We start from the raw sequence: 13210 nt of genomic DNA on the forward strand, positions 1-13210 counted from the left end.
CATCCAGTAAGTACACTCCTTGGTATTTGCCCAAAGGAGGTCAAAATTTATGGCCACACAAGACCTGCACACAGATGTTCATGGAAACATTATTCATGATTGTCAAAACCTGGAAGTGACCAAGATGTCTTTCAGCAGACGAACAGATAAATAAACAGTGGTGGATCCAGAGAATGGAATATTACTCAGCACTAAAAAGAAATGAGCTATCAGGTCATGAAAAGACTTGGAAGAATCTTAAATGCATATCACTAAGTCAAAGAAGCCCATCTGAAAAGGCTCCATGCTACATGGCTCTATCCAAATGGCATTCTAGAAAAGGCAAAACCATGGAGACAGTAAAAAGATCAGTGGTAGCCAGGAGCTTGGGGTGGGTGGGGGGATGAGGAGATAGCACGGAGAGTCTTGGGGCCGGGGATCTTCTCTGTCTGATACTGGAATGGTGGATACACGTCATCATACATTTGTCCAAACCTGCAGAATGTATAAAACCATTTGGGTTACCATGATGTGTCAATGTAAGTTCATCAACTGTGTTAAAATTATTAATTAGGCCGGGTGCAGTGGCTTAAGCCTGTAATCCCAGCACCGTGGGAAGCTAAGGTGGGTGGATCACTTGAGGTCAGGAGTTCGAGATCAGCCTGGCCAACAGGTGAAACCCCATCTCTACTAAAAATACAAAAAATTAGCTGGGCGTGGTGTCATGTGCCTGTAATCCCAGCTAGTCAGGAGGCTGAGGCAGGAGAATCACTTGAACCAGGGAGGTGGAGGAGGTTGCAGTGAGCCAAGATCACACCGTTTTGCACTCCACCTGGGTGACAGAGTGAGACTTCATCTTAAAAGAAAAACAGAATCATTAGTTAGGAGGCTATCGGACTGAGGTGGCCCAAGCGGCCTTGTGTCCAACGTAAGCAAGCCAAAACCTAACTCAGAATTGAAAGTGAAACCTGAGCACAGCCAGTCACAGGCAGCCAGCTGGGCAAAGTTCCCACTCGGCACAGATGAGGCCACTGCCCCAGTGTTCAGCAATCGGGATTTGTTTCCTCCGCTTCCACGTTTACCTAGAAGAGCTTTTCCCTCGGTGGAGCCCTGCAGCCGTCTGATTGGCACAGATCACCGTGCTCAAATACACACTGAAATACACCATGATCACAGTGCTCAAATACACACTGAAAGTCTAATGCACTCATGTTCATCTGCCAGCAGTCGCAGTGAACGCACCGCTCTGGAGGGGCATCGACAGTGGGGGAGGCGCGTGGCAGAAGGATGTGGCATGTGGCAAACCCTGTGCCTCTGCTCGGCGGTGCTGTGAACCTAAAACTGCTCTAGAAATCACATTTTATTACAGTCACAAGAAACATTTGGATTTTGACCAGAACCACGATGGCTGGCTCGCATCCCTGCAGCACCTGGGGCACCTCTCCCGGGGCTTCCTGCATTTTCTCCCACGGGGCCTTTCTGGGGAGACTCGGGCTGTGGCATCAGTGTGGCCATGGGCACGGCAGGCTCTTGACCACAGGCTGGAACCACGTCCATGGCACGGAACTGTGGTGGTGAGCATGGGACTCGGATGTCCCAGGGCTGTGTTAACTGCCAGGCGTTTAGCCCCACAGTTAGATCAGGAAACCCGTTTGCTGTGGGAATCGAGAGAGTCTGAGGCATGGCTGCATCTGGTCCCGGCTGCTCAGACCCTCAAGAGTGACCATGCCCAGGAGGCAGGAGGGCCCCCGTGGAGGCCCCTAGCTCTGGCAGCCCGGCACTGCCCGGCCCCTGCCCCATGCCCCACACACCTGTCCTGCTGCTCAGCTCGCTGCTCTCAGCCTCCTCCGTCTTGGCCCTGGGCTTGCTCCTGCCGCAGCTCTGGTGACTGACCACCCACTTGAGGATGCTAGATGCCATGGTACGCCGGAAGTCATCTGAAAGGACAGCACGGTCTCACCCTCCACCTGGGCCTGGACTGGGGACTGGAGTTGGGGCCAGGGCCTCGGAGGCTCCCGCACCCACCCCACTTCCTGGCTCACAGCTGGTCGAGGCCAGGCCTGCTCCCACAGCCCACTCTGCCTGCCCTTCTCCCCCCAGCACCTCTGTGACTGCAGCTGTCCAGCTGCACCCCTTGGCCTCCAACCATGAGCCAGCCTCACCCCAGCGGCTTGCGCACTGTCCCCAGGCCCAGAGGCAGTGCCATACCCTTTGTGACTGCCCGCCCTCCCTCCCCTGCACCCCCGGCCCCTGCACTGCCATGACCACAGCCTCTGTCCTCTGTCCTCAGACCTGGCCCCATCAGTCTGTCTCAGTGCCAGGAGGATCTTTCTAGAAGTCTCTCTGCTGACAGCACTGGGTCCTCTGCCGCGTCCCACGTATTGCTGTGTCTCAGAAGGCAGAGCATGCATCGCATGGGGCCTACAGGCCGGGTGCTGAGCAGCAAGGTAACCACATCCAGCTCGGCCAAGATGGGCAGCACCACTCTGAGCAGGCACAAGCCAGCAGGGCCTCCCTGCCCGCCCTGACCAACACCCGCTCCACAGCCGCAGTGCCCCTCCCCCTTCTGAGGTTGCCCACAGAAGTTTCCAGATGAGCCCTTGCCCGGGGACCAGAGGTGCTGAGCTGGGGTGCTGAGCTGGGGTGCTGGCTGGGCCCCGGGGCCACGTCACTTACCCAGGAACTCCTGCTGCTCGTTGTCGCTGCAGAGGCTGTAGCAGCGTGGGAAGAAGGAGTCGGGGTTCGCCGGGACGTACCACGGCAGGCTCCGCATGTTCACGCACAGCCCGATCTCCAGAGACAGCGGCGCGTTAGGCCCGAGGGGCAGCTCCGCTCCCCTTCGCTCGAAAGGCAGGACCCGCCGTCCACCTCAGACTCGCCGGACCGCCGGGCACCACAGGGCACCCCTGGGGCAGACCCCTCTCCCGTCCCCAGTCTCTCAGCCCCTCAGGGCCCCAGGCCAGGCTCTGCACACAGGGTCTTTGCAGGAGCCATGTTTCCACCAGCAGCACCAGCCCTGGCCTGGCCCGAGGAGGCCTTGGGGTGTAAGGTGCGGAAGGGTGCCTTGTCCTCCACCCCCGCCCCATACACTGTGCTGAGGCAGCCACACCTGGCCTGCTGAGGGGGCTCCTGTGCCAGGGAAGCCCCTCTGCCCTACCCCTCCCTCAGCAGGGTCCCCATACCCTGTGTCCTGGCCAGGCCCCAACCCTGGGCCTTGGTGGAAAGGTGTGGCAGCTGCCTTGTGCAGGGCCAGGGACAGGGGAGGTGGGAAAGTGCCCAGTGACGTACATTCCCAGTCAGGGACCCCTGCAGCGGAAGGCCACACCCCTGCCCCTGGGGACCCACAGCCCCTTCAGGGCCCAAAGCCCGGTGGCAGCTCCCACTCAGCCCCATCTTTGGCTTGGCCTCTGTGCCCTGAGGAGGGGGCTTCTGTGGCCCCAGATCCACCCAGAGACACAGAGCAAAGGGCCCAGGGGTGCTAGGGGTGGGGTGGACACTGAGTCATTCTGGCCATGGCGTCAGACCAGGAGTCCCAGGAGGCACCCAGGAGGTGAGTGGTGGCCGCCTATGGCCACCCATGGCCACTGACCAGCCGCCAAGGGTCCCTAGTGGCTGCAGAGGCCCCTCCCCTACCCTTGCCGGCTCCTGCCAGCCCCCCGCTACCCTCAGCAGCAGCTCACCTTGGTGGTGAAGGAGGCTGTCTTGGCATAGTGGTTCAGCCTCTGGTCACAGGTCAGGCTGTGATAGTCAATGGCGTCCCTCCTGATGGTCCAGAGGAGGTAGGGCATCTCGTTTTCTACCAACCTAGACTGGCAAGAAGAAAGTCTGTTGATAGCCAGCAGTCAAGGTTCACGCAGCCGGGATGTGACGGAGCAAGGCGAACATCAGAGGATAAATTGTGCGCAGCGTGAGGCTCCCAGCCGTGCTCCTTGAGGGCCTCCTGCACATGGGGCGTGGGGCGCAGCCAGGACCACACAGGGTTCCACTCAGGGGCCTGGTGCTCTGGGGAGCCACCCCTGACGTGGAAGCTGCAGGTGGGACCTGAGCCCTCCACATGGAGTCTCCATGGGGTGGGGACGAGCCACTGGCCAGGGTAGAATACACAACAGTTCATGACCAGGAGCTCACAGTCCCCAGGATGGAGGCCCCCAGGCCTGAACCACCCGCAGAGCCCCACCTGAGCCCCAGGCACCGGCCTCTGATCCTGCCCTGCTGAAAGAGGGGCTGGGCGCAGAGCTGGGGCCTGAGGCCGGGGGCGTCCTGTTGGTGCTTTTCTATTTACAACAATGGCCCATGTTGAGTCAAAATTCCAACCAGGCCGGGTGTGGTGGCGCAGGCCTGTAATCCCAGCACTTCGGGAGCCTGAGGCGGGCGGATCACGAGGTCAAGAAATTGAGACCATCCTGGCCAACATGGTGAAACCCTGTCTCTACTAAAAGTGCAAAAATTAGCTGGGCGTGGTGGTGTGCACCTGTAGTCCCAGCTACTCAGGAGGCTGAGACAGCAGAATCACTTGAGCCCAGGAAGCGGAGGTTGCAGTGAGCCGAGATTGCACCACTGCACTCCAGCCTGGGCAATAAAGAGAGACTCTGTCTCCAAAAAAAAAAAAAGAAAAGAATTGAAAAGAATTCCAACCATACAAAGAGATTCAAGAAAGGAAAACATTCCTCAAAATCCTCCCTCAGGAGATAATCTCTGACCTGACACCTTGGGGAGCACCCATCTGAGTCGGTCTCTGCAGACAAGTGCGTGTGGACACACAGACACGCACATTTACCTGCACGGGCAGAATCCCACACGCGACATTCCACAAGGCGGAAGGTTCCACGCGGTGCCCTGTGAGTGCAGGCCAGGCCTCCCTCCACCCTGCTCTGTGCAGACCCCAGGGAGGGAGCTGGGCCCCAGGCCCTCTGCACTTGATGGTGCGACCTCCTGTTCCTACCCTTGGAGTGGCATCTGTCGCTTTCCTTGTCATTTTCAGATAGAAGTCTCGTTTTTTAACATATGTTTTGAATTATCTTAGAAATATAAAAGTGTAAGGCTGGGCCTGGTGGCTCACACCTGTGATCCCAGAACTTTGGGAGGTCAAGGCTGGTGGATCACCTGAGGTCAGGAGTTCAAGACCAGCCTGGCCAACAGGTGAAACCCCGTCTCTACTAAAAATACAAGAATTAGCCAGGTGTGGTGGTGAGTGCCTGTAATCCCAGCTACTCGGGAGCCTGAGGCAGGAGAATCACTTGAACCCAGGAGGCGGAGGTTGCAGTGAGCTGAGATCGCGCCTCTGCACTCCTGCCTGGGTAACAAGAGCAAAACTCTGTCTCAAAAACAAAAAGAAAAATATAAAAGTGTAAATAATAGCATACTAACCTCTAACCACTAACCACTGTATCCTGGGGTGAGAAACAGCATCGTCAACAGAACCGAAGTCCCCCAGTCGCCCCTGTCGTGTCACTGACACCTGCACCTCTCTCCTCCACACCTAGTGAGCAGAACGTTCCCGTCCCCCCGAAATGCACGTGCCGCAGTCCTCACCCCCAGGCGATGGCAGAGGAGGCAGGGCTCTAGGGTTAGGTCGTGAGCATGAGGCCCTTATAAAGTGGCCTTGCCCCTGTGTGAGGACGCAGAAAGCAGTCAGCTGTCTGTGAAGCAGGGCGCCCTCACCAGTCCAGCCACGCTGCCCCTGACCCAGCCTCCAGCCTCCTGAGCAGTGAGGAATGTTCTTTCCCGGGAGCCGCTGGAGCACTGGTGGGGTCTGTGGGAACGGCACTGACTCCAGGTGGAAGCGTGAGCTCGCTGGCCTCAGGGAGGCACCCGATCAAGTCTGTGCCCATTTTTCCACTTGCCTTTTCATTACTGATTTGTGAGGTCTTTACATATCCTGGATACTTGATCTTTTAAACTGTAAGTACTACAAATGCCTCCTCCCACTCTGGTTTCTCTTTCACCCTCTTCATGGGGGAGGGTGGGGTGTCCCCAGGGAACCAGACTGGGCTGCAGAGGTGGGAGGGCACACTGCTGTGTTTGATGGAGACCCCAGCTCACTCGCTGGCCAGGCCTGGCCTGCAACACACACGCCGGGAGGGCCCTTGGCTTCCACGAGCACGTGGCAGGTCAGCCCAGTGTGGGTAGAGGGAGCTGGGCGCACCAGGTCTGCCCCCTGCACAGCGGCTCATCCAGCACTGAAGGGCTCGCCCCGCCCCAGGTCAAGGGGCCCTGCTGTGACTGGGGTTTTGCCCCCACCAGGCTGCCATCCCCCAGGACGTGGGCAAGTGGGCACAGAACAGGAAGATGGTGTGAGAAGCCGTGGAGAGGCCGAGGCCGATTTGGATGCAGCAGGGGACGCACCATCACATCGTGGATGCCCTCCATTCTCTCCAAAGCTGTTTCTCCATTTTCTTTCACTTCAGCACATTTATCATCTGCCAACAAGACACGGCGGGAGGCCTGAACATAGAGCCTCTGCCAGACTCCCCGCAGCACGCCATTATCACCGCCGCAGTCAGGACAGCAACTTCCCCTGGCGGAGCCGGTGCCTCTGTGGGTGCTGAGTCAGGCTCGGGACATCCCAGCTGCCCCCACACATCCAGTGAGCGTCCACAGGACAGCAATCCCACCAGGGCTGTGTGACAGGGCATGGGGTCCCAGGATTCCTGGAGGCCCAGATGTCCTGGGGTGTGGAACGGTGGAGACAGCCCAGGGTGGGTGTGGGTGTGATGGAGGCCATGGGGCCCCGGGCAGGGGCGGGTAGGAGGGGGACATTTGTTCTGGGTCTCACTGGGGCCAAGAGGACACAGATACAGTTGTGCAGAGGGTCAGTGAGGAGCAGTGAGTACCGTGGGGGCCTGAGGAGTGGACTTTGGGGAGCTGGGGCGGGCCGGAGGAGGGATGGCTGGGCGGGGCAGAGCAGGACAATGGAAACCACCCCGGCAGGAGGAGGCCCGGCCTGGGTGGGGGCCACAGGGACACTGAGAAGGGAGCAGTGCGAGGGGCTTGAAAGGGTTTGCCCTGCATGACCACCTGGCGCAGGAAGGCCAGGAGGACAATGGAGACCTGGAGTTGGAGAGATTCCATCATGCACACCAGGACCGGAGGGCAGGCAGCACGCTCAGGTTGGCATGGACCCTCCCCCCACCGTGCCCGTGGCAGACAGGCACGCCCTGCACTGAGACTCGCGCCTCCAATACCCTACCAGCGACCCCGGTGCCTCCATCCTCGACATCAGGAATGACCCTGGGCAAGAAGTGGAACTTCTTCTCCACCCAGCCCTTCCTCCGCAGAGCCGCACGCACCACTGGGTAGTGTCCATAGATAGAGAAAATCTTCTTCTCCTAAAATGGCAAGAGATATTTTTATTTCAATCGTCTTTGGAGAACAGGTGGATTTTGGTTACATGGATAAGCTCATTAGTGGTGATTTTTAAGATTTTGGGGCACCTGTCACCCAATATGTAATTTTTTCTTTTTCGAGAAGGAATCTAGGTCTGTTGCCCAGGCTGGAGTGCAGTGGTGTGATCTCGGCTCACTACAACCTCCACCTTCCAGGTTCAAGTAATTCTCCCTGCCTCAGCCTCCCAAGTATCCGAGTAGCTGGGATTACAGGTGCCTGCCACCATGCCTGGCTAATTTTTTTTTTTTTTTTTTTTTTTTTAGACAAGAGTCTCACACTGTCGCCGGGGCTGGAGTGCAATGGCGCGATCTCGGTGGATTGCAAACTCTGCCTCCCTGGTTCACGCAATTCTCCTGCCTCAGCCTCCTGAGTAGCTGGGATTCCAGGTACACACCACCACACCCGGCTAATTTTTTGTATTTTTAGTAGAGATGGGTTTTCACTATATTGGCCAGACTGGTCTCTAACTTCTGACCTCATGATCTGCCTGCCTCGGCCTCCCAAAGTGCTGGGATTACCTGAGGTCAGGAGTTCAAGACCAACCTGGCCAACAGTGAAACCTCCAATTCTATTAAAAAATAAAAAAAATTAGCTAGGTGTGGTAGCATGAACCTGTAGTCCCAGCTACTCACCTGTAGTCCCAGCTACTCAAGAGGCTGAGGCAGGAGAATTGCTTGAACCCAAGAGGCAGAAGTTGCGGTGAGCTGAGATTGTGCCACTGCACTCCAGCCTGGGCAACCGAGCAAGACTCTGTCTCAAAAATAAATAAATAAACAAACAGTAAATAAATAAATAAATGTAACTCCAGCCAAGTCCCACAGGGAGGAGGCTGCAGCTCTCAGGCACAGAGTGTCAGACGCCAGACAAACAGACTCCAAGTTCCAAAACAAACGTTCTTTTAAAAAAGTGTCCCCCTCCCCACTGAGTCCCAAGGAGCATTTACCTTGATTGCTTTTTCTGTTAACTGCCTTGCTATTTTGTATCTGTTTAATTTGGGGGAAGAAGCCAAATCTTGAGAAATTCCTTGTTTTAATTCTGCAAAAGAGAAAGAGGACATCAAGTCAAAGGAAAAGGCATCCCAGGCTGGTTCGGTGGCTCACGCCTGTAATCCCAGCACTGTGGGAGGCCGAGGCAGGTGGATCACATGAGGCCAGGAGTTCAAGACCAGCCCGGCCAACACGGCGAAACCCCATCTCTACTAAAAATACAAAAGTTAGCCATGTGTGGTGGTGCATGCCTGTAATCCCAGCTACTCGGGAGGCTGAGGCAGGAGAATCCCTCCTGCCAGCTCCTCCTGCCACTTTCTCCACCCCCTGGGCTCCAAAAACCCGTGTCTGTCCAGCCAACTGATTTAGACTAAAGCTCCGAAGCACCTCAGTGGGGACGGTGCGAGAACAACTGTACGTCCGTGTGGAGAGGGCAAACTGTACCTGCTGCCTGACAACATGCCCAAAAACTAATCTGCGCTGTGTGAAAGCTGAACACGCAGAGCCTCTAGGAGAAAACACGGAGAGTACCTTCATGACTGTGTGTCAGGAGAATGTTTCTCAGACTGTCCCTGAAAGCACTAACCATACACGTTAAAATTGGTGTGCTGGACTTCATCAACATTAAAATGTTCTGCTTTATTAAGAAAATGAAGAGGTAACGCACAGACTGGAGAACAAATTCAAAAGACATCTGCCCGCCAGGCACGGTGGCCGGCACCTGTAATCCCAGCACTTTGGGAGGCCAAGGCGGGCAGATCACAAGGTCAAGTTCAAGACCAGCCTGACCAACATGGTGAAACCCCATCTCCACTAAAAATACAAAAATTAGCTGGGCATGGTGGCATGTGCCTGTGATCCCAGCTACTCAGGAGGCTGAGGCAGGAGAATCACTTGAACCCAGGCAGCAGAGGTTGCAGTGAGCCAAGATCCCACCATTGCACTCCAGCCTGGGCACAGAGCGAGACTCCATCACACACACACAAAAAAAGACACACGTCTGGCCGGGCGCGGTGGCTCACGCCTGTAATCCCAGCACTTTGGGAGGCCGAGGCGGGTGGATCACGAGGTCAAGAGATCGAGACCATCCTGGTCAACATGGTGAAACCCCGTCTCTACTAAAAATGCAAAAAATTAGCTGGGCATGGTGGCGCGTGCCTGTAATCCCAGCTACTCAGGAGGCTGAGGCAGGAGAATTGCCTGAACCCAGGAGGCGGAGGTTGCGGTGAGCCGAGATCGCGCCATTGCACTCCAGCCTGGGTAACAAGAGCGAAACTCCGTCTCAAAAAAAAAAAAAAAAAAAAAGACACACGTCTAACGAGGCCAGACATGAAATGGCATATTCTGAGGCATGCCATCCATGAGTCAGCAAAATCCATCCACGGTCATTGAGACCAGAGCCGTGGGAGTTGGGTGTGGCCGGAGAATGGCCCAAGGAACCAACAGCGGCAGAAGCGTCCGAGGCACGCGAACCAGAGCGACTCCATCTTGAACAGTTGTGTAACAGGAGGCTGAGACCTCCGGGGCTGCTGCATTCCCAGGTGGTGAAGACATTCTACGTCACAGGATGAGAAGGGAGGTCGGCACAAGACACAGGTCATAAAAACCTTGCCGATAAAACAGGGTGCTGTAAAGGAGCCGGCCAAAACCCACCGAAACCAAGATGGTCACAAGAGTGACCTCTGGTCCTGCTCACCACTACACTCCCACCAGTGCCATGACAGTTTCGAGTGCCGTGGCTATGTCAGGAAGTTACCCTAGGTGGTCTAAAGAGGGGAAGCATGAATATTCCACCCCTCGCTTAGCATATCATCAAGAAATAACCATTAAATAGTTATGCTGTGTCTATGGAGTAGAAGAGGGCAAGGGCAGGCAGGAAGAGAAGGGAAAGTGCACAGCTCCCCATGACCCACCAGGAGAGCCCTTCACACCCACACATTTAATTTCCCAGCTTCCCAGGAAGCTGGCCAGTGGGATTGGGGCGCAGGAGGCAGGACTTAGCACCCCCAACGCCCCTGGGTTCCTCCGCCTGGACCATCCAAAAGAAGGCGCCTGGTTTTGCAGCTCAGTGATGTGGCCACCCCCGGACTCCCTGATTTCCTGGCAGCAGGCTGCAGCCAGAACTGCCTGTGAGCCTCGGAGCTGCCGCACGGCTCCGAGTGAGTGGCTGGCATGCAGGCACACGGAATACCCACTGTTTTCTTTGTTCCCATCTCCGTCTGAAGAAGCTGACCAGAACCCCTTCCTCTCTGGCTCCATGCTGGCCTCAGACAGCTCACCCTTCCCTCCTCCGGCCCCTAGAGGAGAGGGTGTGCTGGTTATGAGAAACGGGGAGGGTGTGGAGGCCCCAGGAGCGAGAGGGTTCTGAGGCCCGAGCTGAGGGTCAGGTCGGGGTTGGGGGTCAGGTGTTAGTTGGGAGATCAGGTCTGAGTTGGGGAGCAAGTCTGGGTTGGAGATCAGGTCTGGGTTGGGGTTAGGTCTGAGTTGGGGGGTCAGGTTTGGGTTGGTGGATAAGTCTGAGGCTGGAGGTCAGGTTGGGATTGGGGTCAGGTCTAGTTGGGGGTCTGAGTTGGAAGGTCAGGTCTGGGTTGTGGGGTCAGGTCTGAGTTGGGGGGTCAGGTCTGGGTTGAGGGTCAGGTCTGGTTTGGGGGTCTGGTCTGGGATGCGGTCAGGTCTGGGCTAGGGTCAGGTCTGGGTTAGGGGATCAGGTCTGGGATGGGGTCAACTCTGGGTTGGGGGTCAGTTCTGAGTTAGGAGGTCAGGTCTGGGGTTGGAGATCAGGCTTGGGGTTGGGGGTCATGTCTGGGGTTGGGGTCAGCTCTGGGTTGGGGTCAGGTCTGGGGTTGGGGTCAGCTCTGGGTTGGGGATCAGGTCTGGGGTTGGGGTCAGGTCTGGGGTTGGGGTCAGGTCTGGGTTGGGGGTCAGGTCTGGGTTGGGGTCAGGTCTGGGTTGGGGTCAGGTCTGGGTTGGGGTCAAGTCCGGGTTGGGGGTCAGTTCTGGGGTTGGGGGGTCAGGTCTGGGTTGGGGTCAGCTCTGGGGTTGTGGGTCAGGTCTGGATTAAGGACTTAAGTCTGGGGTTGGGAATAAAATCTATGTTGGGGGGTCAGGTCTGTGTTGGGGGTCAGGTCTGGCATTGGGGGTCACATCCAGGTTTGGGGTCAGGTCTGTGGTTGGAGGTTCAGATCCTGGCTGGGGGTCAGGTATGGGGTTGGGGATTGGGCCTGGGGTTGGGGATCAGGTCTGGGGTTGGGGTTCAGGTCTGTGTTGGGCATCAGGTCTGGGTGGGGAGTCAGGTCTGTGTTTGGGGTCAAGGTCTGAGGCTTGGGGGTCAGGTTTGAATTAGGGGTCAGGTCTGGGTTGGGGAGCAGGTCTGGGTTGAGTGGCAGGTCTGGGTTGTGGGGTCAGGTATGGGTTGGGGGGTCCGGTCTGGGTTGGGGGGGTCAGGTCTGGGTTGGGGTCAGGTCTGGGGTTGGGGGTCAGGACTGGGTTTGGGGTCACAACTGGTTTGGTGTCTGGTCTGGGTTGGGGGGTCATGTCTGGGTTGTGAGGCAAGTCTGGGTTAGGGGGTCATGTCTGGGCTGGGGGCATGAGGTCTCAATTAGGGATCAGGTCTAGGTTGAGGGGAAAGTTTGGGTTGGGGGGCAGGTCTGGGTTAATGAGGAGAGGTGGGTTCTGAAGGCAGAGGAGAGTGGACAGCTGTGGAGTTCCCAGAAGATGGGGGGAGGTGGGAAGAACACTTCTGGGCTTTCGAGGGAGGGCGGGGTGGGCAGAGCTGCGCACGTGTCTTTGGGTTCCTGGGATTCCTAGGAATTCTGGGGTCTAGAATTCGGAGGCCCAGGGCGGGGTTAGGCCTGCAGTTCGGGGGTGGGGGGCGGGTCTGCGGTTCCGAGGTGGAGGTGTCGTGCTCACCAGGCCTGGAGTTCGGGGGTGGGGAGCGGGTCTGCGGTTCCGAGGTGGGGGTGTCGTGCTCACCGGGGACTGGGTCAGTGGCTCCCAACGCGCCCCTGTCCGCATTGGCGCCGCCCAGCGTCCTGCGGTTACCCAGAGCAACGTGCTGGGGCGGCCACGCGCATTGTGCACCCCCGGGCGCTGGCGGCTGACTTGGGGCGTGGGGCTGCGCGGACGGCGGGGGACGCGGGGGACGCGGGGGGCGCGGGGGGCAGCGGCGCGTGGGGGCCTCGGACCCTGACGGGCAGCAGTCGGCGGCGTTGGGGCCGGGTCCAGGTTGGGGTCCGGGTCCAGGTCCCAGGCAGCTGTCGGAGCAGGCGTGGCTGCGGGGTCCAGGGCGCTGGACGGTGCGCGCCATGGTGCCCACGGGGGAGGGCCTGGGTGTAGCCCCAGGTCACACGCTGCGGCCCCGCTCCCCGCTATGGGGGTCACACTCAATCCCCCACCAGGTCACAAAGACCCTCGGTCACACCCTGCCCCTCCCTCTCAGGCCCCCAGCCTTGCCGGGCCTTCTCGCCCTTCCCCGAGGCTCTCACGCCACCCTCTCTCCCTGGGCCGGGCCCCCACGCGAGGCTGGAGGGGCGGGTGAGGATGCAGCGGGCGCTGGGCTTCTCCGGGGCCGCGTGCCGGGGGTCCTGGCGGTTGGGGGCGATGGGGTGACCGCAGCAGCGCCCCCCTCCCGTGGCGGAACCTGGGAGGCTTTGGTATCTGTAGAGCCACTCGTGGGGTCCCACACAGCTGCCTACCCCGGGGCGTTCTGAGCCCACCTAGATCCACACAGCCTGTGTCCTTGGCCCCCCAGATCAGATCACCACCCCATCAGCTTGGGTCTGATCTGGCACCTTGGAGTGGGGGTAGGGAAGACACACACCCCCATCAGGACCCTGACTCATGGGACCTTTCCAAAACCT

General features: G+C 58.1%; 1 protein-coding gene across 1 annotated transcript in view; it reads right to left on the minus strand.

The window, feature by feature from the left end:
* The window catches only part of TTLL8 (tubulin tyrosine ligase like 8), a 30219-nt gene extending 17769 nt beyond the window's left edge, over window positions 1-12450 (minus strand). The window contains exons 1-8 of the mRNA XM_064367848.1: window positions 12324-12450; window positions 10547-10648; window positions 8309-8400; window positions 7169-7307; window positions 6325-6398; window positions 3660-3788; window positions 2656-2770; window positions 1791-1916 (exon numbers count right to left, since the gene is read on the minus strand). Of these exons, the coding sequence (XP_064223918.1) occupies window positions 1791-1916; window positions 2656-2770; window positions 3660-3788; window positions 6325-6398; window positions 7169-7307; window positions 8309-8400; window positions 10547-10610 (739 nt within the window). The 5' untranslated portion in view covers window positions 10611-10648; window positions 12324-12450. The remainder of the gene's footprint in view (window positions 1-1790; window positions 1917-2655; window positions 2771-3659; window positions 3789-6324; window positions 6399-7168; window positions 7308-8308; window positions 8401-10546; window positions 10649-12323) is intronic.
* Between the last annotated feature and the right edge of the window lie 760 nt (window positions 12451-13210).

Source organism: Aotus nancymaae, unplaced genomic scaffold (assembly GCF_030222135.1).
Source record: "Aotus nancymaae isolate 86718 unplaced genomic scaffold, 86718_ANA_hifiasm-v0.15.2.pri h1tg000076l, whole genome shotgun sequence".
Lineage (NCBI taxonomy): Eukaryota > Metazoa > Chordata > Mammalia > Primates > Aotidae > Aotus > Aotus nancymaae.